A 27435-nucleotide genomic window follows, 5' to 3' on the forward strand; every position below is an offset into this window, starting at 1 on the left:
ACGCCAATTACCATTTTTCTCTTTTATTAGATAGGACAGGAACATGGTCGTTTATGTGGTTCATCGTTGACTATACCGTCACTATGCAGCACCTAACTATATTTCATTGTCTGCTCTTTATTTTATTTTTTAAATATATTTTATTGGTTTTTTTACAGAGAGGAAGGGAGAGGGATAGAGAGTTAGAAACATCGATGAGCGAGAAACATTGATCAGCTGCCTCCTGCACACCCCCCACTGGGGATGTGCCCACAGCCAAGGTACATGCCCTTGACCGGAATGGAACCTGGGACCCTTCAGTCCGCAGGCCGACGCTCTATCCACTGAGCCAAACCGGTTACGGCCATTGTCTGCTCTTTAAGACCAAGTATCTCTGAACATCTGATTTTGCAATCTCCATTCACTTATCTCATGACAGTTTCTTTTATTAATTAACTTTTAAAGCAATCTACTGGTATAGTTTTTCAATATGTTATATTATAAAACTTAACATTTCTTCAACAATGTGTTCATTATTTTTCCTATTTTGACATTCTCATAGTTCCAAGTAGCTCTCAAACTTGAGCAGATATCACGGTTACCTGAGGAGGTTGTTAACATGCAGATCACTCCTTCCACCCCCAGATCGTCTAACTCAGTAGGCTTTTGGGGCTGGTGGTGGAAATTTCCATTTTTAACAAGTTCCTAAGTGATACTAATGCTTCTATCCTTGAGTCCACACTTGAGAAGCACTGATCTAGATAAAAATTGTAAAAGATGATGGAAGTATGGACTAAGGCAGTGGCAGTGGAAATGGAGAAAAGTAGATGCACTTAACATACAAAGGGTGTCCCTCAAAATGTATACACACTGTAACAGCTAATAGCTCAATTTTGAAAATGAAATATATTTTAATAAACACATAATTATTCAAAGAGTCGGTATACATTTTGGGGGGATACCCTATATTTAGAAAGTAGAATCAATAGGGCTTATTCTCGGTTTCGGGGAGAGTGATGGTGTGGGAGGAGCAGGAACCAAGCACGTCTCTGAAGTTGTTAGCTTGAACAAATACATGGATGCCACTGAGTACTACTGAAATGGGAAGTGAGCAGGGTGGGAGGGTTGGATTGTAGTGAAAAGTCATATATTCTATTTAAAGTTTAAATAAAATAATTTTAAAATGTCAAACAGTATCATAGCATAGATGTTCAGTAAATGACAGATATTGATATTACTGTTATTATTATCTTTACCATTAATACTGAATAGTTCTAATGATCCCACCCTACTAGAGATAACCTCCTAAATTCATTATTCAACAACCACATTCCAGAGCTAGGAATTACTCCTTTGTGTAACTCAAGACATTTAGGTATAAACAAGGAAATTTTATAGATGTCTTCATGGTCTCTGTGAGTAAAGGAAGGAAGAGTAAAGGGAAGGAAAATGGGAAAACCGTTCTAATTCAGAGAATTATCATTTGCCTTATCACTGACAACCATATTAAATAGGTGGAATTATCTCATCATACAGATGAGATAAATAACTTGCCCAATAAACCACTTGCTCTTTCACTCAAGTCATAAAAACCTGAGTAAAAATTTAAACCAGCTTTCCTGATCCCATTAACTTTGTGCTTCCTACTATCAAACTCCACCTTGACTGCTAAGCAATTGGCTGGTTACCTTCCTTATGTCAGAATGATGACCTCATCAGGTTACAGGCAACACCCTACAATGTCTGAATTAGTGACTTTTAATCTTTAGTTCTCCTGACTCAGAATAAGAACCACTTTTTACAAATCAAGCCAGCATTTACATGTATATGTACACATGCGACTATATGTACATGCGTTTTACACATATATATGCAGTAATATGACTCAGACTAACTTTCAAGAAATAAGTTTTTGTGATAAGTGCATTGTCAATATTTACACTAAGTGAATGCACTCTGATAGTTTTCTTCTCATTCATGGTAATGAAAGTTTATCAGGACCCACAGAATTGATTTCACAATTAATTTTGAGTCTCTAGTAGAAGTCTGGAAAATCTTCTAGATTCCTTTCTAAAAGAGGATTCTCTAGAAGAGGATCCTTCAGAATTCCTCCCCCAACATCATAACAATGCCAACGAGCTGGATGCGACGAGTCCCATGGAAAGGGAAAAAAAGGAGAGCAGGATTTTTGTATATTTTCTGTACACACATATTTAATGGAACATCCAAACTTGCCTACCTTCCTGAGCTTTGTGAGAATCAAATACATTGCAATCTAAATGAAAGCACTTTTAAAAGTAATCAGGATGTCTGCCTTTGATTTTGCTCCGTGTAGCTGTGCTCACTTAGACTGATCATGCAAGTCCTCTGGAGACCATTTCTTCATCTGAAAAAGAAGGGATTTGACCAAGATCACCTCATGGGCCCTTTCCCACCCTATGCTAAGAGCTTTTTGTAAATGGTACCCCTGGGACTTTGGAATAGTATGATGATGATTGTGATGTTGATGATTAGTCTTTCATATTTTGTTAAAAAGTCCCAAAGGAATTGTTGGAAATAAAGATGGGCATTAACTAAAGAAAGAAGACTAAAATTTGGGAGAATAATCAGACTCATTTTGAGGGGTCGTTATATCATGAAGATGAGTAAAGAGGTTCAGCTTCATTTTTTAAATGGTCAACCAAACTATTCATGTTCAAGAAGTAAAAAAGTGGCTACTCAAAATTTCATGTTCCTGTACAGACAACAAAATTATTGTTATCAAGCTCTTCCCAAAAATGACCAGAGGTGACCTCAGAAAAGTTCACTATTCACTTTACCCAGAAAACCCCACAAAATCATGCAAATCAAGAGATCCCAACCTTCATGTTCACTTTAAGAACACTCACGAAACTGCCCAGGCCAGCAAGGGCATGCCTATCAGAAAAGCCGCCAAGTGTCTGAAGGATGTCACTCTACAGAAGCAGTGTGTATCGCTTCTCGGCCTTTTGGCTAAGATCAAGTGCAGAAGCAGTGTGTGCCTTTCCATTATTACAATGGTGGCATTGGTAGGTGTGCCCAGGCCAAACAGTGGGGCCGGAGGCCGAGCCAATGGCCCAAAAGAATGCAGAATTTTTGCTTCACATGCTTAACAATGAAGAGAGTAATGCTGACCGTAAGGGTTTAGATGTAGATCCGCTGGTCATTGAGCACATCCAGTGAACAAAGCTCCCCAGATGTGACACAGAGCTTACAGAGCTCATGGTCAGGTTAACCCATACATGAGCTCTCTCTGCCACATGGACATGTTCCTTACTGAAAAACAGCAGATTGTTCCTAAACTAGAAGAGGAGGCTGCACAGAAGAAAAAGATATTCCAGAAGAAACAAAAACTTATGACCTGGGATTAAATTCAGAATAAAGTAAATGCTAATAAAAGAAAAAAAATTATTGTTATCAACATTCTCTCCCACCCCCTCCCCCAAACATTACTTATCTCATTTTTGTATCTATTTATTAGGGAGCACGGGGTAAAGGAGCCTGATTATCTAGGGTGGGTGGATTTCTATAGGTTGAATTATACCGATATGTGTGTTGTTGCTAAAAGGTGACCCTGCAATATAATATCACCTCTGAGGAGGTAAGTGGCAATGAGTGTGGTCTTGTCTCTTCTAGGATTGGGAAACTGCAAACATCCCTACCCCCCAAAGGTTAAGTGCTTTGCCTCTGGGTCATCTGATGAGTTAAGGGAAAGGCTGTTACTGCAGCCCTTAATCCACCCCTCCGCCCCCCCCCCCCCCACACCTCCATTTTCTTGACTCTGTGCTCAGTCACTTGCTGGAAAGTATTTATGCAGAGAATAAGCTGCCTGCTGGCAGAAGCAGCACAGTTCTTTGTATTTTCTTGAATTTAATAAAGTACCAAATGGCTAATACTGTACAATGAAATTCTTAAATATACCAGTAAAATCAACTCTAAAAGGGTATTTTACCTGTTCCCATCATTTACGTACTTTCATGTCTTTATAGATGTAATAATAATAATTTATTATAAGCCAACCACTGCTTCAACTGAATTTATTTGGATTCCGAGCATCTCTGACATCAGCACAAGAAATACTAGGCCTGGCCATGTTGATTCAGCTTCCTTTGCTCTTTCTACTTCAACACAATACCACCTTATTTTCAAGGGAAAACTTTCTCATTCCTTTTCTTTCCTTTCAAAATTTATTGTCATGGAGGATTATGTTCTTACATTGAATTATTTGGACTTTTCCGTAAGTGCTATTCAGCCATTTGCATTGATAGTTATCCCAGTCATTAATACTTTAGTAAGGGGATTTCAAGGACACATTCTTTTCCTCTTCCTTTTTTTTTTTTGTGGGCTCAGAAGAAAAGAGCAACACCAACAGAGGCCTCTAAAACCAGCAAGGGCTCCCTCTGCCTGGGGCACCTCACCTGTTTTTTTGTACCACTCAGCCCTTTCACCAATGGGCAGGTTCCTAGTGATTTCTTGACTGTTTCACAAAGTGATCCCTCACCAAATCAAAGGTGACATGTGCTGTCATATCCCAGGGAAAATTCTCTGAAGTTTTTTTCTTTTTCTTATAATGTACTGTTTCTTTTTTTTTTAATGTTTTTATTGATTTTTAATTTTTTTTTTTTTATGTTTTAGAAAGAGAGGGAGATGAACAGAGAGATATAAACCTCAATGGGAGAGAAACAACATCAATCGGATGCCTCCTGCATGCCCCCTACTGGGGATGGAGCCAGCAACCCAGGAATGTGCCCTGACCGGGAATCAAACCGTGACTTCCTGGCTCATGGGTTGATGCTCAACCACTGAGCCACACCGCCCAGGCTCTCTGAGTGTTTTTTAAAGAAAGACTCACGAAAGGGGAAATACCTCCACAGTGCTATTTCCCTCATAATATAAATCTGCCACGAAACTTGTCCTTGGAAAAGCACACACAGGGCCCCCAGTGTGGACTGGCTAGATGACTACAGCCATCACATTTCGTTTTGAAAATGGCCCTTCCCTCTGGCCTTGCTGTGAGTGAAGGAACCATTAAAACCCAAAGGGCAATTCCCCTCATTAGCGGAAACCCCTAGCAGCGCACGGCATTGCGGGCACCCAGGGACCAAAATGTCACCACTCCCAATAAAAACGATACAAACAATGGCTCGTGCCCACGCTTTCACACTCGTCTTTCAACCCAGTCTCGGCCGACAGAGGCCGAGTTGTGATTCCCGAGGTCGCTCGACTTCCCGAAGGGCGAGGTGCGGGCTGTAACTGACGACTTGTGCACGCTCCCCGCGCCGGTCGCGGAAGGATGGACTTTGGACTTGCGGTGACCAAAGTGTTTCAGCGACTCGGCGGCGTGATTGGAAAGCGGTGCGGGCGGGAGGCTGCGGCGCGGCTGCTCTTTCAACAGGCGATTTGTTCTCCTGGCCGTGGCTCATTTCCATGCAAAGAGCCCGACATCAGAGCACCTTTTGTTGCTAAACGCTCTCTGTCGCGGGGAGGGGAGAGAGTCATGTGGAGCTGGAAGAGCTCATTCTGAAAAGAGGGGTCCCGGGAGCTCCTTCCGAGCCCCGGGGGCACCGCGATCACCCGGGCGGGAGCCTGCCCGGACTTGCTGGCCGGAGTGAGTCGCGTGCCATAGTGCGTCGGGCCTCGTCACAGGAAGAAACGCCTTGGCGGCGGGTGTAATTGCTCCTGGGCTGCCCCGATTCCCCGCCGGAGAGCTCAGTGGTGCGAACTTTGCCTCCTGCTGCCCGGTGGCCGCGCGCGGCCGGGGTGGGAAAGTTTGTGGACTTGTCAGTTGCGCAGCCCGCCGCCACCTCGAGCCGAGGTGCGGGCGCCCGCGAGGGGCCCCCGCTGGGTCGCAGGGGGATGCGGCGCGGGTGCGCGCCTCGGTGACGCCGCGGGCGGGGACCGGGCGCCGGGGGCCGGCCGCGATCTGCAGAGGGGCGCGTGTGCCCCAGGGAGCGGGACGTTGGGCCAGCGTGCGGGACGCGGCCATGGAGGATGCGGGAGCAGCCGGCCCGGGGCCAGAGGCAGAGTCCGAGTCGGAGTCCGAGACGGGGGCTAGCATGTCCAAGACGTTCTCCCGACTCTGGACCGACGTGATGGGCATCCTGGTGAGTCCCCCGGGGCCGGGGAGGCGCGGGAAGGGACGGTCGCGGGCCGGTGGCGTCGGGCAGCCCCTCGGCGACCCGGGGTTCCCTGTGCGCGCGCCGACTTGGCCAGCCCGCACCTGGGAGTCGTCCTTCTCCGGCTCCAGTTCTGAGGGGGTTAAATGCACACGGTATAGGATTTCAAACCCTAATTAAAAAATAACCAGCCACAGATCACATCAAAGATATTTCTTAAACAATCGGGGGTAGTCCATAGTCTAATCTGGGACACCTGCTGGGAAGCTGGGGTGGAAAAAGCTGGAAAGAGTCCTTCAAAGAGTAAATGTAAATAATTAGTATTTGGCTGCTGTACTGTCACAGTTGGAGCTGGGAAGAGGCTGAGGTTAACTGATGTTTATCTCTTCACCATTTGTTGTCTGGCCAGGAGAGAAGAGCAACCATAGCCTTACTCAGCACCACCACCAACTTCACTTAGTGTGTTTGCAGTTTTTCAACTTGTAGAATTACAGGGTATTTGTTGTTACATGTTTGGGGCTAAAAACAATGGGACTTGTTTTGCTAAATGTCTTGTCATGTATTTTGAAATGTCCAGTAATGTTTTCAAACCGCCCTTGGACTTGGCATAATTTCTGAAAAATAGTTCTGCATGGAGAAGGTAGCTTTACTCGAGGAGGGTTCATGCCTGGGGGTATTAGATTTACTTTGATGGAGCTGTTGGTAGGCAGGTAGACACATTACCTGGGTGGGGATTTTGAGAGTCAGACACCTTAATATACACGTTAAAAGTCAATTTTTGCTTAAAAGGTTTGGAATTGGCAGTTGTGTAGATCATCAGAAAAGGCTGTGAATTTACTCTGGGATCTTTAATTTTTCAAGTGAAAGGTATAGTTTTGAGAGAGAAATTCCCCTTTCGGGATGATGAACCATGTATCCTTTTTTAGCATAGTAATTAAGCTCTTAGGCTTTAGAGTGAGTTTTAGCCTCCGTCAAATCTCACCTCTCCCATCGACTGATTATATGACCAAGGTATTCAGTGCCTCTGATCTTCAATTTCGTCACCTGCAAAGTGAGGCAAAGGAGCCTTTCTTCTTAGTTTTTTTGAGATTTAGCGGACTTGATGTATATGTAGTACTCAGGATAGTGCCTGGCATATAGTAGTTGCTCAATAAATGATAGCTCTCTCACTCCCCACCCTCCCTGTGTTTCATTTTTTGCCTCGAGGTCCTGGTTATTCCGTTTTCAGGGGTCCATTGGTGTTAGGATTGTCACTGTACAGAAAATCAGAGAGGGTTTCTCAAAGATTTCTGTCTGCTCTCACTCTCTGATATTTTGTAAACAATGTATATGTTTTAAAATATAAAACCGCCTGTCTTTGCATTTTCTGAACATTGCTAGTGAATATAGTCCTTCAATGAAATCCCAGAAAACCCAATGAACATTTGAAAGTTATGGTGGCAAATTGTTTTTTAAAGTTGCCAAGGAGCAGGAAGCTTATCTTATTTCTTGCGTAGAGCTCACTAAATTATCAGTCACTGAGAAAATGGGTTTGGTAACATCACTGGTGTCCTTACTAGGGCATAGGCTGGGGAGGAGAGAGTTGGAGGGGCTCACTTAAATGTAAGGGGGGGCTCAGGGTTGTTTGGAGGGGAGGGTTGGCAGGTGGCACTGTCAGAAAATTTATTCACCTTTCCTTGGCAGATTCCAGGGCTGTTGGGTCAATTGCTGCAGAGTGTTCTCTGGTGGAGTTAAGAGGTGGGTGGGGCTTGAGAAGCTCAGAGCTGCTATTCAAAGGGCAGATGCAGGAGAAGAGAAAATATGTACTTTTTACAGAACTAGTTCAGTGTAAGGCTGGAAAAGAGCGAAAAGATCATCTCGAATAGGTTATGCTCATGTTTGTCCATTTCTTTATACAGTATTATTTCCCTTTGGGGTAACTTTGAACATCAGAATTGCCCCTTACTAAAATCTGGAAGACATGGGTTACCTCTCCTTTTTACCTGCCTGGAGAAAGTCACGAGGTTTAAAGGAAGGAACTCTTTTCCACGAGAAAGCTGTCATCCAAGTGTTTATAGAAAACTGCATCTTTGGGGGACTGTATCAAGACACTAATAGTTGCCTTTCTCTATTCTTACTAAGATTTTTTTTTTTTTTTTAAAAAGACACAACTTACTTCATTTTTGTATTTAAAATAAGGGATTTTGCAATCTCTAGGCCTAGTCAGGTAAAGTGACTTGACCAATGGCATGCATACCTTATTAGCTGACAATGTCAGACTGTACCCCAGGTCTCTGACCCCCACCATCAGGAGCCTGATGCCACGATTCTCCAAAGCGAACCATCCCAGATCGACTTGGTAGAAACATAATGACATCGAGTACTTTAGGAAAATGCTATTTGAAAGATTGCTTTTTAATACTGAACTTGAGGAGGGGAGTAGAGCTAGTGGGGGAAATACACATCCAAACATTCTGTTAACGTAAAAAAAATCATTGAAACCTGTAAAGAGCTTTTGTGAGCTTATTTGAGCCAAACTGTCGACATATGCCGGGAAGCAGAACCTCAACGAATTGAGATAGTGCTCCGGAGAATGGAGGGGTTACTTTTGTATTTATACATTTCAATAAAAGGAGGAACATAGGTGGGTTACATGAAATTTATTGGTGATAGATTAAGGAGGAGGGATAACAATTAACATGATAATGAAGGAATTTGTAGTATCTGTCCTGGGACCCAGCACACCTGGTTGTGCCCCAGGGGCTCCAGATACAGGGAAGTCACAAGTTACCCAGACATTTCAAGGGTATGTTATCATAGATGCAAAAAGACAGATAGGCTCAGTTAAGGCAAAGGTTGACCTTGTCAGTGAAGATATCGGCTTAGACATGACCACCCATTATAACCTGTTTGTAGTTAGATATTTAATTTTCAGACCATCCTTTGTGGTTATTTTAGGTCCCTGAGTTTGCAAGACTGCCACGCAGGCTTCCCCTGAGCTTGTCAGGTTAGCATGTGACTCCTTTCGTCCACAATTCTAACAAGGTTTCAGTCCTGATTGCTACTTTATTCATTTAGGTTCATCTAAGGCAGTGATGGCGAACCTATGACACGCGTGTCAGAGGTGACACGCGAACTCATTTTTTTGGTTGATTTTTCTTTGTTAAATGGCATTTAAATATATAAAATAAATATGAAAAATGTAAGTCTTTGTTTTACTATGGTGGCAAATATCAAAAAATTTCTATATGTGCCACGGCAGAGTCAAGTTAGGGTTTTTCAAAATGCTGACACGCCGAGCTCAAAAGGTTCGCCATCACTGGTCTAAGGTATAAAAATCAAACCTCAAGGCCTGTGAGGTTAAAACTTTTTTTAGGTGAATGAGCAGTTTCTGCCCCTGAGGATTTTGTTGGTGTGAATCCTGGGAAGGGTGTTGCCCCAGAGACTTGGATCTTACTCAGTAAATACGGTAGTTGATTTTGTCAGGACACATTTTGCATTTAAATTAATCTAGTCCAGCACAGTTCCTCAACAGGTAGCTGCTTTTAGATAATTGTTAACAAAATGCTTATTTAGAGAAGAAATAATGGTATAGTTTATAGCATGAAATTGTGTGAGCCCTGCTTGAACGAATAAATGCTAATAAGTGAAAATGTAAATAGATAGGAAAAAATGAGTTTAGCAAAACACTATCAACAGGGAATGCCTGGAGGGCAGGGTCAGTATTTTACTCATTTTTCTATCTCCAGAGCCTGGGACTGATCGGGTGCTGAGAACATGGTTTTATTGAATAAAAAAAAAAGAGAAAAAGGATGTGCTTCCTTTGATGTGCAGAAGCCACATCAAAATTCAGTGCCGTAAAGGCTCATGTACCTGCTGTAAGGGGGTAGACATTATAGACATTAATAAATGGTGCTCGTGCCAAAGCTACCTCTTGGTCAGCTTCATCATGCGAACTAAAATCCTGGTGCTTACTGGGAACAGGAATGGCCAATTGTGAAGTGTGCTCTTCTGTTCTCTAACTCGGCAACATGTGGTCTGCCTGGGTTTTCAAAGCATGTCACCTTCCACCATGACATGCTTAGACTTCTGCTGAGAAGTGCAGAATGGGTTAGTGGGGGTTTACTCTCTATCATCTTTACTGTGTGTTGCAGACTCAACATTCCTTTTTTGTGGTGAGGCCCCGAGGATAAGATGTTTTTGAGAGTGGGAATTGCTAAGGTAATGAGATGTGGTTAGAGATGGTAGATCAGTTTTTGACTGCTGATTTATCCATTGGGTAAGTTCTGGTTCTTAAGTTTTTCCTCTAGAATTCCAGGGCCTCTTCAAGCTGAGCCTGGCCTTTAAAGCTACTTGTTAGCTGGGAATCGTGGGGAAGAGCATTTGTAAGTGACTATTGTTTTCAAGATCCTGCTAGAGGTACCTCCCCCAGCCTTATACTTCCTCTGTTCCCTGCTCTGTTCCTACAGTTTACACCCATTTCCTAGCCTTTCTTAGAGAATATCCTTTGTACAGAGGTACTCTGGGCCTCTTCCCGCCTCTGAATCCTTTGCAATCTGCAGAAAAGTATGTAATAGGCTTCAGTCTATAAATGTTAGGTTTAACCTGATTTGCTGTTGTTTTCTTTAAAAAAAGAGACCCTCCTTTTTCTTTGTAGTTTTAGGGAAAGTGTGGGGGAGGGGAGATGTTAGTGAGATTCCTAAGGGAGCTTTTAAAATGCAAACTCCTTTGAAAGCAGCAGTTTATATATTCCTTGGGTGGTGTATTACTCTGAACCTGGTCAGCTGATGACTTAATTAATATTAGGTCTTGGAATTGGAGAGTCAGCCCCAGTTTCAAATATTCTGACTTCATCTTAATCTTATGTTCCTGTTAGCCAGCCCAAAGGTTTCTGGCTTTTTGTAAGTGGGGAAGCTGCAGGGTGATGTATGGGAGGGGCTGAAGAGAACTTGGAAGTGAGCCTCCCACTCTTTTAGGGCGGAGGAGTGGAAGGGCTCCAGGGAGCAGAGTCAGGAGCCCAGCGGGGACCACACCAATCCGCCTTTCATAATTCTTGCCTGTCTAAGTATCTTGCTGTCAAAAGAGACCCCTGCACTAGGGTGACCTTCCATGTGCCCCATTCTGCCCTCATTTGTCATTTTCTACCTTGAAACTCTTTCCTCTTGTTAAAGTAAAAAAACCATTGAAACCTGTAAAGAATTTTTGTGAGTTTATTTGAGCCAAACTGTCTACATATGCCGGGAAGCAGAACCTCAACGAATTGAGATAGTGCTCCGAAGAATGGCGGGGTTACAATTGTATTTATACATTTACAATCAAAGGAGGGACATAGGTGAGCTACATGAAATTCATTGGTGATAGATTAAGGAGGTGGGATTAAGCCAAGCGGGGAAACCTCTGGGATAGGATAAAAAGTAAAATGATGGACACATACTTAGGTGGGTATAGGAACAGTTAACATGAGGATGAAGGAATTTGTGGTATCTGTCCTGGGACCCAGCACACCTGGTTGTGCCCCAGGGGCTCCAGATACAGGGAAGTCACAAGTCACCCAGACATTTCAAGGGTATGTTATCATAGATGCAAAAAGACAGATAGGCTCCGTTAAGGTAAAGGTTGACCTTGTCAGTGAAGATACCGGCCTAGGACATAACTGCCCACCATAACTGCTTTTAGTTAAAGTTTAATTTCAGACCATCCTTTGTGGTTATTTTAGGTCTCTGAGTCTGCTAGGCTGCCACGCAGGCCTCCCCTGAGCTTGTCAGGTCAGCGTGTGGCCCCTTTCGTCCATACTCTTCAACCTGAATTATTACTGACATCCTGGTTTTCATTGTTTACTTCAAATTCTCCTGATGGAAGGTGGGGAGGTGGAGAAATAAAGGGGGTGGAGGAGATGGAGGGGGAGGAGGTGAAGAAATGGAGGAGGTGGCGGAGGTGGAGGGGGAGGAGGTGGAGAAATGGAGGAGGTGGAGGAGATGGAGGGGGAGGAGGTGAAGAAATGGAGGAGGTGGAGGAGGTGGAGAAATGGAGGAGGTGGAGGAGATGGAGGGGGAGGAGGTGAAGAGATGGAGGAGGTGGAGGAGGTGGAGAAATGGAGGAGGTGGAGGAGATGGAGGGGGAGGAGGTGGAGAAATGGAGGAGGTGGCGGAGGTGGAGGGGGAGGACTTGGTGCTCACGGTACTGCATCCCATCCCTGTGTCTTGCTGGGCCCTTCCCATTCTTGATCCTCTCTCATTGTGACCAGTGGGCATTGTTGTTCCCATTTTATAGTGGAGAGGTAAACACCCCTGTCCTAAGTCACACACTTAGGAAACAGCAGATGGGAGTGGAATCATGTGTTATTTCCTGGAAATTAATTCCTTGTTGCAGTTTTAGAGTTCATTCTATCACATGTTTATTAAGGCATTGACTGTCCATCTTTTTCCTTGAGCTATTGAGCTAAGTACTAGCAACATGTACCCCGGGCTTCCAGAAAGACAGTTTTGCAGTAAAAGTAGCAGCCCCGAGATGGCAGGAGCAGTGTGGACAGGGAGTCAGGAGCACTGAGTGGACTTGGGCCAGTGTGGTGCCAGCGAGTCCAGTTCCCAGAAATGTCAATTGATTTGGGCCCTAGTACTGTGGAGGTTCCCCCCTGTGATGAGGGTTAAAGGGGAAAGAAGGGAGGAAGCGCCTGCTGGGAAGAGCCCAAGGGAATAAAGATGGGGGAGCTCAGGGCACTGAAGTGGCACCATGGAACCGGGTCCTGAGGGTGAGGGTGGGGTAGCTGGAATCATTCCATAGGCTCCAGTGAGAAGCGGTTGCAGAATTTTCAGCTGGCATGTGACACGATCACTTCTTTGTTTTAGAAAAGTAGTATTTGTGGGTGATGAGTTGGTGATGAATCTGGAAGGAGACTACTTGAGTGATCCAGGCAAGAAAAGATGAGGGCCTGGACTAGATGTTGATGAAACATCAGTTATGTATCATCTGGCTTCCATTAGGTCCAATATTTTACTCAATATCTGTAAGTAATAAAGGGCTCCATGGTAGCTTTCTTTTGATAATTCTTTTAAGTTCAAGAGTAGGCTGGGTGAATGAAAGAGATCTTGAGAGATGTGATAGTCTTCTGATTTTTGTTGTTGTTCTGAAGAAATATCTATCTAGACACACACACACACACACACACACACACACACACACACACACCCCACACATCTATTTCTTGTCTCTGTATTGGAGGAATGATGTGGGTCCTTAACGAAGGGAATTATTACTTACAATGATGTGAACAAAATACTGGAGCTAAAAGATCTTTAATTCCATCTTTTCAAAGCTGATTCTGGAGGACAGCGAAGAGGGGGAAATACTCAGTTGTGCAGATGGATTCACAAGCAAATCTGTAGCTCAAGTTTATGAAGGACATACGAGGAAAACCTATAACTAGTCATTTACTTAATGTACTGTCTGCTTCAGACTGAGCCATCATAATCTCACTGGAATTTATGATGTGCTTACCCATGACTTCCACACATTCTTATCATTCAGTTGAAATAAAATTGGTCTCAAAATGGTGAATTTAAATGGATGGAGGCTAAAGCTCTAAGAGTTAACTGTACCATATAATACCAGTGAGTAAAGACCAAGACTGTAAGAATTAACCAAATCTTCAGACTAATTTTGAGGTAAAATATGTAGTATGACCGCTTGGATTTGTCATTTCTCAGATGGCATGCTCATTTATTAATTAACTGACGTTTGGTAACAGTACCTGAAAGGGGTGGGTGTGTTCCACATTAGCTTTGCTCCTAGCCAGCTGTTTAGTTGTGTAACTGTCTCCCTGGGTAGCATTAATCAGGCGAGATGCTTCATAGAGATAACCTATCTTATATTTTTTCTTGCTGTCAAGTCATGTAATAGAGACCACTCCAGCCGGAGACTAGGTACCCAGGCATTATGGTATCTCTGTGACTTAGACAACAAAAGCTTGGTAATGAGATAGGTTTCCCTCTCTGAAACCAGTATTCTCTCTTTTCCGAAGGGATCTCTTATTGTCTTTCACCTTTCTAAGATGATGGGTGAAAATGTGAATATGTTTGTATCTATAGTGCATGCTCTGAAGACTCTTTTTCCATGTTCCAGAGAGATACATTGCAGCTCTCTGTGGTGTCTATAGTTGATTTTGATTTTGGTGCATAGTTTATAGTTGATTTCGGTGCTTCATCATTGTTTGTCAGTTTGGTTTTACAGCAAGTAGTGAGTGAGGAAGGGCCACTGTGTTTCCTGTCTCTCTGTGCCAGATTGTAGCTTCATTCTCTCCCCTAGCATGCAGATAATGGAAGAAGTAAAAGTGAAGGAAAAATAATGCATGTAATTGTCATTTTAACTAAAAGTGCCATTGAGGATAAAATCTTGCTATGTACCCTGAGCCCTCGTTACTTTATAATTCTCTCCAGTTAATTTTGTGGACTGTAATACTTTTGCCTAAGACTTGCTATCAACCAACAAGTTTTTTTCTTTACTATAGCTAAAGAAAAAAAAAAGTGTTTATATGGTTTTTTTGGGTGCTTGTAAAAAATAGAGTGTTTCAATATGAAGTTATTGTAGAAGAAATGAATATTCTAGTTCAAAAATAAGTATCTTTGCCCTAGCTGATTTGGCTCAGTGGATAGAGTGTCGGCCTGCGGACTGAAGGGTCCTGGGTTCGATTCCCAGTCAAGAGCACATACTCGGGCTGTGGGCTCCATCCCCAGTAGGGGCGTGCAGGAGGTTGCCGATCCATGATTCTCGCTCATCATTGATGTTTCTATCTCTCTCTCCCTCTCCATTCCTCTCTGAAATCAATTTAAAAAAAGGTATCTTTGTTATTGGCTTACATCCATTTTCAGAGGACTTTAAAGACCTCATTTAAAATAAACCATTAACAATTTTACAAATGTCCTTGTGTGGAAATGCCCAGGGTTAAAAAATATATTTTTTTAAGTGGAAACAATAATACCATAATCCTACACACCTATAACAATGGCCAAAACCTACAGACGGCACCAAATGCTGAAGAGAGTGTAGAGCAACAGGAACTCTTGTTCATTGCTGGGGGGAGTGATAAATAGTACAGCTGACAGTTTGGCGATTTATTAGCATTTATTACAAAATGGTAAACACACTTTTACCATTCAGTCTAGCAGTCGTGCTCCTTGGTATTTACCCAAAGGAGTTGAAAAGTTAGTTCCACAGAACAAATCCGCACACAGATGTTTCTAGCAGCTCTATTCCTAATTGCCAAAAAACGTGAAAGCAACCAAGATGTCTTTCCGTAGTTGAATGGATAAATAAATCGCGATACATCTAGAGAATGGAAAATTATTCAGTGCTGAAAAGAAATGAGTTATCAAGCCATCAAAGGACGTGGAAGAAGCATAGATGTCTCTTATTAAGGGAAAGAAGCCCATCTGAAAAGGTTTATGATTCTTCCTGTTGATGTAAGAAACATCCAAACCTGCAGAGAATTTTGTTAGTTTATTTTGGAGCCCAGACTGACGACATGCTGGGGAGCAACCTCTCAAATGCTCCGGATGACAACAGTTTTGCCGTTTCTTTTTCTTTTTCTTTTTTTATTTTATTGTTTTATTGCTTAAAGTATTACAAAGGGTATTACCTATGTGTCCCTTTTTCCCCCCGCCCTTGACAATCCCCTGGCCTCCCCTACCTCCCAGTGTCTTATGTCCATTGGTTATGCTTATATGCATGCATACAAGTCCTTTGGTTGATCTCTTACCCGCCTCCCTCCTGCCCCCCAACCCTCCCTGGCCTTCCCGCTGCAGTTTGACAATCAGTTTGAGGCAGCTCTGCCTTTGTATCTATTATTGTTCATAAGTTTATAATGGTCTTTATTATCCATGAATGAGTGAGATCATGTGGTATTTTTCCTTCATTGCCATTTCTTTTGTGCATTAGAAATTAAGGAGAGGATGCAAGCGAAATTACCTGGAGGTGGGAGGAAAGCAAGGAAGGAGTTGGACTATGGGATAGTTATGTGATCTCGCGCTTTGGAATGGGGGTTGGAAAGGGTGCATTTCAAAGGTGTGTTAACCTAGATATACAGAAACAATGGACAGGACCTGCTGGGGGCAAAGATAAGCCTTTACTGAAGAAGTTGTATGCCTGGGACGGGACTGCCCACTGTGACCTGCCAGCTTAGGAATTTAGGTCAGAGTACCACCTGAGGTTACTGTACCGTAGACTCCCTTTCTTTATCTACGTGACTGTGGTATTTTAGGAAAGGCAGAACTATGGAGATTAGTGAAAAAAGATCAGTGATTGCCCTGGGTTAGAGGATAGGGAGGGATGCATAGGTGAAGGACAGAATGTTTTTATAATGGTGAGTACAAGTCATTATAGATTGCCAAGCCCGTAGAGCAGGGGTGGGCAAACTTTTTGACTCGAGGGCCACAATGGGTTCTTAAACTGGACCGGAGGGCCGGAACAAAAGCATGGGTGGAGTGTTTGTGTGAACTAATATAAATTCAAAGTAAACATCATTACATAAAAGGGTACAGTCTTTTTTTTTTTTTTTTTTTTTTTTTTTTTTTTTAGTTTTATTCATTTCAAATGGGCCGGATCCGCCCCGCGGGCCATAGTTTGCCGTAGAGTGTACACCACCCAGAGTGAACTGTAATGTAAACTTTGGATTTTGGTGATTATGACAGGTCAATGTAGGTCCATTAGTTCTTACAAAAGTACCAGCCTGGTGGGTACGATGGCTTTTTTTCAGTACTACCAGTCAGTCCTCCACTGCTCAGCAGACAATGACCAGGTACCACACAAGTTAAGGGTTCAGTCCCAAAGTCTGCCTCCACTTCTGATGCCAAACTCAGGCCTAGTTTGTTACCTGTGCTTCTGAGCAGCTGGCTGTAAATAGGAGGTACCCATCAACCCCTCTTTGGGTTCCCTTAGTTTGCTACAGCAGAGCACAGAACTCAGGAAACCAGTTTCGTTACTAGATTAGTCAGTTTACTTAGAGATTACTGGAACAGCCAAGTAGAAGAGCTGCATTAAGGCTTAGGGTATGCGGAAAGGGACACAGAGCTTCTCCCCACATCGCCCTGTGCTCCACAGCCCGGAGGCTCTTGGAACTCTGGCCTTTGGGGCTTGAAGGCTGCATGGTTGATTAAATTATTGGCCACTGGTGTTTGAATGCTGTCTCCAGCTCTTATCCCTTCCCTGGAGGTGAGGTGGGGGTTTGAGACTGGAAGTTCCTACCCTCTAATCACTTGGTCTTTCTGGTGATCAGACACATTCTGTCCCTATCCAGGTGCCCCACCCTAAGTCACTTTAAAGCATCAATGTAGGTGTGCTCTAGAGGGACTCCAAATGAATGACAAAAGGTACCCCGATCATCAAGAAATTCCGAGAGTTTTAGGAGCCCTTTTTCAGGACTGGAAAGAAGACCGAGTATATATTTCTTATTATAATCACAATATTACAGAGGGGGATGCTGATAATGGGGGAGGCTGTGCATGTGGGAGTAGGGATATATGGGAAATCTGTATCTTCTCCTCAATTTTGCTGTGAATCGTAAGCTGTTCTAAAAAATGAAGTCAATAAAAAATTAATAATGAACATCTTTTGTTTTAAATAAGAGTAAACAATTAGAAAAAATTGATTAAGCATCTCTTAGAGAAATTGAGCATCTTGTCATTTGTCTGTTGGCCATTTGTATGTCTTCTTGGGAGAAGTGTTTGTTCAGGTCCTCTGCTCAACTTCACTAGCTATTAGGGAAATGCAAATCAAAACTACAATGAGATACCACCTCACACCTGTTAGAATGGCTATTGTCAACAAGACAAGTAATAGCAAGGGTTGGAGACATAGTGGAGAAAAAGGAACCCTCATGCACTGCTGGTGGGAATGTAAACTGGTTTAGCCAGTTGTGGAAAACAGTATGGAGATTCCTCAAAAAAATAAGAATACATTTACCATTTGACCCAGCAATTCCTCTTCTGGGTATCTACTCCCAAAATTTGAAAACATTTATTTGCAAAGATATATGAACCCTATGTTCATTGCAGCATTATTCACAGGAGCCAAGACATGGAAACAACCAAAGAGCCCTTTGATAGATAAAAAAGATGTGGTACATATATGCATTGCAATACTGCACAGCCAGAAGAAAAGATGAATTTTGCCATTTGTGACACCATGGATAGACCAAGAGAATATTATGCTAAGCGAAAGGAGTCAGTCAGAAAAAGCTAAGGACTGTATGACTTCACTCATATGTGGGATATAAAACTGAACTCATAGACACAGACAACATTATGGTAATTACCAGGGGGAAGAGGATTAGGGGAGGTAGTAAAGAGTAAAGGGGGGCCAAATATATGGTGAGGGAAGATGATTTGACTTTGGGCAGTGGACACACAGTGGGATATACAGATCATATATCATAGAAATGTACTCTTGAAACATAATTTTATTAAACAATGCCATCCCAATAAATTTAATATGAAAAGTGAAAATTACTATCTCTTAGAAAACGGAAAGGTCATTTTAGAGTAGTTACTAGTAAGAGCAAAGAAAGTAGTTTAGACTGTTTAGGTTCAAACCTGGCTTAAGCATTTAGTGGATATGTGTTACCTGGCATTTTTGTGTCTTGATTTGTTACCTGTAAAATGAGGGTGATAGCCACCCGCATTATTGGATTTGGTAAGATTAATTGAATCACCAGAAATGCATGGCATATGGTAAGGAGATCATAAATGTTTGTCATTAATAATTATTAATAATTGAATTTCCTTTAGTTAGAATATGAATTAATTTCCCTTCATTTTCATCTTTAAGTGGGAGGATGGCCTGGTTCTACATGTTGAATTTAGGATTGATATTGACTATTGATTTAATTTATGTCAAATGACCTTTTAAAAATAAACAACTTAGAAATGTATAAGTTACTTCAAAGTATTAACCTTCAGATTACATGTTAAGAATTGGGTGTTAAAATATTCTTTATACTAAAGAGAGAGAATGTGTAAAACTTGTGAATATATTTGTAATGAAAACATATTTTATGTTTAATCGTGTCCAGATTGCTATTTTCAGTTCTATTGTGACTAAGTGGCACCATGATATGAGGTCTTAGTTGACTTATTAGAAACATGTAAAATATTGAAAGCATCCACTTAACTAATGATTTCATTTTTTGAGTGCTAGACTCATGTGAATGTTGATCTTTTTTGTAAAATATTTTCCCAGAGTCTTATCAAATTTACCACTGTTTCTGTCCAGGTTGCAAATTATTTGTTCTGGATCTGCATCTTAATTAGGAGTCTTCAGTATCAGTCAAGAATTCCTAAAAGTTTTACATGGTAGTGTTTTCACCAGAGCCCAAAGCCACCTGGAAACACATCTCAGTATGAACGTGGTAGATAATGGGAGTTACTGTGGTTTGAGGAAAAATTGTAGGCTTGTCATAAATAAATTTGCCACTCACATGGCTAATTTTTTGGATAACTTGTTTATGCATCTAAAGAAAACCTGAAGGAATTTGAAATCTTTCAGAAAGTCTGTAAAGACCATGAACATTTTATGCTGGAAAGAGACAACATTTCATTTCTGAAGCATATTTTTATCATGAATTAGTTTTAGCGAAAACTTTCCTTGAAAACATAGCATGAGGACAATCTAGTTCATTGCTGCCTTCTACAGCTCGTCGGTCAGACATACATACCATGTGTTTGTCCAGGTGGTAACTTCATGAAAGCGCCTCATAGCACTAATTCATGGCAGTGATTTACCTTGATTGGGAGATTACAAAATTGAGGTTATGTGATGAGCATTAAAGTAGTAAATAGGTGTCAAGTGAGTCACAAATGATACTCGAGTGATAGAGTAAAATGCATGTGATGTAACTTGAACAAAAGGACAGGGTGGGGCAAAAGTAGGTTTAAAGTTGTTTGTATGGAAAATAATACAATACTAAAAAAATAATAATGTAAGAACACACTGTTTTGCATACTCATGACAGTAAACCTACGTTTGCCTCACCCTCTACTCTTTCAGCAGAACCAAATGTCAGCTGTAATCCCAGATTAGCATTCTCTATGGGAGAACTCTTTACTCTTCACTGAAGGGCGGTGCATTCCGACCTTTAGAAGCAGGATGCTCTTCTATGTACAATGGAAGAGCTTCCGTAGAAACTGGAGGGAGACAAATAGAACTGATACACTCCTTAAACATCAAGCAATTCCAGCAGATGCCTTACTCTAATAAGTGCTGCTCAAGAGATAAGAAGGTGTAATTTCTTGCACTTCATAGTGTCTTTACATACACCGACCACTTTAATGCTCTTAAAGGTACCAGAAAGCCAGCTACTGTTCTTCAGCCATCTGAGTGACCTAGGGTTTCCTGGTTTCCTTTTCGAACACACACACCCACACTTCATCAACCATGTTTCAATACCCGTAATTCAACAATAACTGGGTGATTTTGGCTTTGGCAAATTTTGGGCTTCTAAAGACATATATTTATGGAAGCAGAGGTGAAACACTGAAGTTGTATCTTTGGGAATGTTTGTAAATGCCCTTCAAAGTGCACCAGACTCAGATGGGTGTGAGCTCTGCTATTCTTTGAGCAGAGTTGGCGGGTGAAGCCAGAAAGTGACCTGCAGTCGGGGTTTTCCCATTTTCCATGCAGGCTGCCCGTTCCCTAGGGTCTTGGATGCCAAAGTGTGGGTCAGTGTGGCATATAGTCAAGACCTTGAGGCTCACCTCTTCCCAGGAGACAGAAGCACAGAAATCTGGTGTCTCATTGTCACCAGTTTGCCACCAATTGTAGAACAGCACAGCGTTGTTCTCATGACCTGCAGTTTGTTCTATTGTGGAAAACAGGAAGGCCTGCTTCCACAACCCTGGGAAAGGCGAACCCTGTTGTCAGTCAGAAAGGTTTGCGAGCTGCAAAGCAGTTTGGCTTTATAATATTAGGCTGGGCTTTTCTCTCTCCTTTTTTTTTTAAATCAAGATTAAAAAAAAAAAGACACATAGACCTATTGTTTGTATACCTGTGCACTGACTTGCAGGCACATTTGAGGTTATTCTGTATCAAGTCCTTACATGTAAAGAAGAAAATCCAGGGCAAGACTTGCTCGAGGACAGTAGGTTCCAGGTGGTTCCAGAAGATCAGCCAAAGACCAAGCGAACAAGCCAAAGCAAGATGGGTATGCACCCGGAATTTGCTAGTTAGGTCACGATAAGTAAGTACTAAATTACTCAATGTGTTTGGCAGCCAGGATTGATGAGGCTTGGAATGCTGTTTGCGTAGGAAAATGACAGCAAAGTAAGTGAGGTCTGAGGGTAATAAACACACTACCTTCTGTTGTCCCATGAAGGCCCAAATCAAAACAAGCTTTGTTAGTGCTGAAGAAAACATGCTGGGGTGGCAGCAGTGCCTTGGTTGTGACGGATGGTCACTGGTGAACAGCAAGGGAGGTAGCCAAAGTCTGAAATATCTTTTAAAACTAAGGGTGGACACCTTTTTGTTGTTGAAGTTGAACTCACTTCTCTTTAGACCATTAGCAGTCAGTGAATTCGTTCTTGGGCTCCTGGTTTTCTAATGCTATGTGTATCCACTGTCCTTTACAGACTTTTATTTTAAAAATATATAAGCATAGCCCTAGCTGGTTTGGTTCAGTGGGTAGAGCATGACCCTCAGACTGAAAGGTCCTGGGTTCAGTTCTAGTCAAGGGCATGTATGTACCTTGGTTGCAGTCTGGATCCCCGGCCCTGGTTGGGGCATGTGCAGGAGGCAACCAGTCTATGTGTCTCTCGCACATGTATGTTTCTCTCTCTGTCTCTCCCCCTCCCTTCCACTCTCTCTAAAAATCAATGGGAAAATAGCCTTGATTGAAGATTACCAACAACAACAAACAACAACTGTATATATATTTATATATGTTTTTGTGGTAATGTAGGCAGGGAGAGAATAAAATTTTTTTCCTGCAAACCAAAGGAACTTAGAAATTCAGTTGTCAGCACATTCTTTGGAGGACCTCCTTGACTGATTCTTACACAGCTCTACTGCCATCTTTCTTAGTGCTTCAGAGCTCAGTGGATAGAACAAAGAACATTACAACTTACTACCCAGTCAACTGCCATAATTATTTCTTTTCCCAAGGAGTTTGGAGTTTATATTTTTGTGTGATAGTTGAAATAGTTTTCTTTGAAACCTGACTGCCATAAAGGCTTTTTATAAAGCCTTTTTAACAGAGATGCTATGGACAGAAATCCTGTAGGACTAAGTAGTAATAATGCAAAGAGTAATGTTAATGTTAGCTGCTGATACTTATTGATTGATCATGTCCTATGTGCCAAACACTACGCTAGGCCCTTTCCAAGCATTATCTCATTTCATTGTCCCAATAACCCTGGGAGATGGAGTTATGGGTTGAATTGTGTCTCCTGAAAGAAGATATGTTAACATTTTAAAAACTTGTTTTTATTGATTCCAGAGAGAAGGGAAAGGGCGGGGGGGGGGGGGGGAGAGAAACATCAATGATGACAGAGAATCCTTGATTGGCTGCCTCCAATAAGCCTCCTACTGGGGATAGAACCTGCAACCCAGGCACGTGCCTTGACCGGGACTTGAACCATGTCCTCTTGATTTATGGGTCAATGCTCAACCACTGAGCCATACTGCTGGGACAAATGTTGAAGTCTTAATCCCCCATATCTCAGAAAGAGACATTATTTGGAAATAGGATCTTTGTAAATTTAATCAAGCTGAGATGAGGTTTTTAAGGGAGGGCCCTAATCCAATATGGGGGCATTTGGACACAGACACAGACATACACAAATGGAAGACAGTGTGGAGGGAGACAGAGAAAACCATGTGAAGACGGAGGTTTGGAGTGATACACCTATAAGCCAAGCAACACCAAAGATTGCTGGCAAACCGCCAAGCTAGGAAGAGGCAGGGGAGGGGAGGGTTTTTCCTCCAGGTTTCAGAGGGACCATGACCCGGTGACAACTTGATTGTAGATTTCTAGCCTCTAGAACAGGGGTGGGCAAACTTTTTGACTCGAGGGCCACAATGGGTTCTTAAACTGGACCCGAGGGCCGGAACAAAAGCATGGATGGAGTGTTTGTGTGAACTAATATAAATTCAAAGTAAACATCATTACATAAAAGGGTACGGTCTTTTTTTTTTTTTTTTTTTAGTTTTATTCATTTCAAACGGGCCAGATCCGACGGGCCGTAGTTTGCCCACGGCTGCTCTAGAACTTCTGAGACAATAAATTGCTGTTTGAAGCCACCCAGTTGGTAGTAGTACTTTGATAATGGCAACCCTAGGAAACTGATATAGGTGGGTACTTTGTGATCTTCTTTCTACAGGGGAGCAGCTGCTGGGAAAAGGAGGAAAATTAAGAGGGCAAAACTATTTCCAGTGTTAGCACTTGCACAGACCAACACCTAGACCAGCAGCAAAAGGAAAATTGAGAGATAGATGAGCAGTGAAACTCAATAAGAACCTGACCATATCTATGGAAGCACAGATACCTAGTCAACAAACCTTTGTTGGTTATGGGTGGGTTTCACCAAGGGTGAGGAAGACAGATCTCTCTATTCCTCTCCAAAGTGCTCTTTAGAGAGTAACAAGAGACAAAGATAGAAGAAAATGCAGTCAATTTCCTGGGTGAAGGCCCAACATGTAATAGATTATATGGGAGGGGAATGGAGTAGACTTGGGAAAGGGACGAAATTGCATTGTGTCCCGTCTTCCCACCCAAATAAGGCCTCAGCCTAATGCCTATATCTTTTCCTTCGCACCATTATTACTGTTACATATTTGGGAGGTTGAAAAAGGTAACACCCCTTCCCTACCAATTTCAGCCACTGCCCAGGGTAGAGTTGGTGGGAGGGGATGTGGAGAGAAAACTCTTAGCTCAACACAGATCAAAGTCCCATTGATGATGGATTTCTTGCTTTGACTTCAAAGGTGAAGCAGAAAAGCCGGGGGGGGGGGGGGGGGCAAAAGGGAGGGGTAGGCAGAGTTTAGTGATGCTAGCAAAGTGTTTTGGGGGGTGGGGCTACATGACTCTTACCCACCCCCCGCCTCAAATGTTATTGGTCATAACCATAATCCCAGGGCTGTCCTGCTTTATCTTCTGAATTCTCAGCCTCATCCTTCTAATCCAGTAAAGACTATGTTAGGGAAGGCGTGATAGAGGTTCCTGGATGAAAATGGTAACCTCTGCTTGAGATCCCTCCTGCTACCACTTGACTCCCCTGATCTTTGAGGTTGTATAGATGCCATAGGCAAGATTTGGGGAGGCAGAATCACTTCCTACTGATTGCTCAGGGTTACTCTGGTCAATGATTCAAGCCAAAACCTTCATCACTTCCTTTTAGAGATTTAGCCCAGCAGATATTAAGAAAGTTCTGATTTTCAGAGGGAAAGGAAAGTTTTAAGTTGAGATGGAAAAGGAGGTGACTCATTGTCCCAAAGGAAAAGGGCTCTGAAAGCTTTGAGAAATGGCCCCCAGCTGCCATCTCTTCCTTTGGAAACATACAAGTGGCCACCGGAAGTTAAGGGAGCGTTTGGCCCGAGAGCAGTCCCTTAAAAGAAGGACAGAGGAATCAGTAACTTGGAATCCAGCTGAGCAGAGGGTGCAAAAGGGTGTAGACACCCAGTTAGTGTAGAGTGGGAGGTGAAAATGCAGAAGTTGGCTATCCCGAGTGCATGTAGAGTTTATGATTTAATATTTAAGAAGAACAGAAAACCAGAAATTGCTATAGTTGGGGCAGAAAATGACTGTCCCTGGAAGGTCAAGGTGAGAAGGAATTTTGGCTGTGGCTCTGCCTAAGATCATACGCTTGCTGACACAGGAGCTAGGGGCACACAGAATAGCGTGAGCACCATTCCCAAGAGTTCTGACAGCAGGGACCATTGCAAAATAATAAAAATGAAACATGAAGTCAAGGATATCAATTTTACAAAATAAAGAATGTTCTTAGATTAGCAAAATCATTTTCTACAAGTATTTTACTATGTCCCATTTTGTCCAGGCACGTTCCTGGCTGTCTTATGGTTTACAATTTTGGACTTTAAAAAAATACATGTTTTTATTGATTTTTTTTTCTTTTAGAGAGAGGAAGCATGAGGGAGAGAGAGATAGAAACATTGACTCACTGCCTCCTGCACGTCCCCTACTGGGGATCGAGCCCGCAACCCAGGCATGTGCCCTGACCCATGGTTCACAGGGCAATGCTCAATCCACTGAGCCACACTGGCTGGGCTTGGACTTCTTTTTTAAATAGGCCTCTTGACCTTCCAAAATCAGTGTTTCTCTCCTCTGCAGATGCTTTAACACTTACTATTTGTATCATTCACTTGACATTCACATTATTGTTCACCATTGTTCACCTGTTCACCATTATTTTTGTTGTTGGATTGAACTCTGACTATTGTTTTATTTTTTACTGAGACCTGTTGGGGGCACAGAAATCCCTCCAAAGACGCTGTTGGTTCTGATAGAGCAGCGGTTCTCAACCTGTGGGTCGCGACCCCTTTGGCGGTCGAACGACCCTTTCACAGGGGTCGCCTAAGACCATCCTGCATATCAGATATTTACATGACGATTCATAACAGTAGCAACATTACAGTTATGAAGCAGCAACGAAAATAATGTTATGGCTGGGTCACAACATGAAGAACTGTATTTAAAGGGCCAGAAGGTTGAGAACCACTGTGATAGAGCATGAGGAGAGAGGTAACACTGTGGTTCTCCTCGCCCCACCCTGCACCCCATGACCATGTTCCTTGTTAGGAATTAGATGCTGTATCTTTGCTTCCCTAGGTGCCTTCTACCTTTTGCTGTCCCTTGCTTATGCAAATCAGTTAGCAGTGGTTCTCAACATTCTGGCCCTTTAAATACAGTTCCTCATGTTGTGACCCAGCCATAACATTATTTTCGTTGCTGCTTCATAACTGTAATGTTGCTACTGTTATGAATCGTAATGTAAATATCTGATATGCAGGATGGTCTTAGGCGACCCCTGTGAAAGGGTCGTTCGGCTGCCCAAGGGGTCGCGGCCCACAGGTTGAGAACCTCTGAGTTCAAGGGAGCATCAGTAGAAAGAGAGATGGGGCTAGGAAGATAGAGACAATGTCTGAGGAGGGGAAATTCTGTGCCAAGAAAGTTAGTTATAAGGTATAAGCACAGAAGGTGTTGGATACTTGGAAATAATGAAGCATCAGATGGACCAAGAAGAACTTGAATTACCTGGAAGGTTTGTCTGGACTTGGTGAGGTGATGGCAGGTTTCTAAGTGTCTGACTGGAAATGTCTGGACCCGTGTATGAGTTCGACTGGCATTTAGGTTTGGACCTGAACATTGTCATTTTTGAAAATGAAACAAAATAGCTCCCACTTAAGATAATCTCCCAGTAGCCATCCCGCCTTCTCATCGTCTATACAATGGTTCTGATGGATTTGAGAATTAGTGGGTAGCTCTTAATCCTAATTCTGGGTGTGTAGGCTTTCTTATACTGTTTTATCATCATCTGTGCCTCTCTCTCTCTCTCTCTCTCTCTCTCTCTCTCTCTTTTGTTGTGAATTCTCTGAGAGACTATATCCTATGGCGTACAGACTGAATTCTTTGGGGAGATGACTGTGCTGGAATTGCATCCTTTTGAACTAGGTCATGGGAGATGGATAAAGGGTGGCTCTTTTCCACTTGTGCCTCTTTAAAAACGATTCACCACTTATTACTTTGAATTGCCACCTCAAATTCACTGTGAAACAAGGTAGGATTGAAATAGTTCATAATATATATATTATGGAATTTATATTTCTGCAGACTCTTCTGTACAAAACTGTCAACTCCTTGAAGACTGAGTTAGCAGTTTGATTCATTTCCCTGAGGGGCTAGATTTAAATGGTTTGGTCAAGGAAGGAGGTGAAAATGAGCCAAGCAAATGCATATCATGGTGGAGAGCACTTTGGAAGCAGAGAGGATATCAGGGAGCCTCAAAGGGAGTGAACTGGGTAATTCGAGGGACAGAAACAAGGCCATTGCTTTGTGAGTGTCACAGAAATGGTCAGGCTAGCTGACAATCAGCCGCAGTCAGTTTTTTATTTTAGTCCTGATTGGCAGTCATTGAGCATTTCGGGGAACATATTATTCAAGGATCACTGGCAGTGCTCTGGAATGTGAATTACAGGGAGGTGATAGTGGGTTGGACCAGGTTGTAGTGCTGGAGTTGGAGAGAAGTGGACAGATGGGGAGTAGGGTTTGGAGGAAGAGCCTGTGAGTGTGGGCTGGACATTCGCAGGGCAGAAAGAAACTGAGGCTGACACTAGGTCTGATCACCGA

At 42.6% G+C, this 27435-nt stretch overlaps 1 protein-coding gene and 1 pseudogene across 3 annotated transcripts in view; both read left to right on the plus strand.

The window, feature by feature from the left end:
* Nucleotides 1-27435, plus strand: part of SASH1 (SAM and SH3 domain containing 1) — a 220390-nt gene that overhangs the window by 47392 nt on the left and 145563 nt on the right. Inside the window, exon 1 of one of the 3 annotated variants that reach the window (XM_059700633.1) lies at nucleotides 5269-6101. The exons of 1 other annotated variant lie outside the window; for it this stretch is intronic. In XM_059700633.1, the coding sequence (XP_059556616.1) occupies nucleotides 5982-6101 (120 nt within the window). In that variant the 5' untranslated portion in view covers nucleotides 5269-5981. Of the gene's footprint in view, nucleotides 1-5268; nucleotides 6102-27435 lie in introns of those variants that run through there. One more of the 3 variants, XM_059700638.1, reaches the window with a different exon arrangement.
* LOC132236974 (large ribosomal subunit protein uL22-like) lies at nucleotides 2483-3593 on the plus strand (annotated as a pseudogene).

The sequence above is a fragment of the Myotis daubentonii genome, chromosome 6, assembly GCF_963259705.1.
Source record: "Myotis daubentonii chromosome 6, mMyoDau2.1, whole genome shotgun sequence".
NCBI lineage: Eukaryota > Metazoa > Chordata > Mammalia > Chiroptera > Vespertilionidae > Myotis > Myotis daubentonii.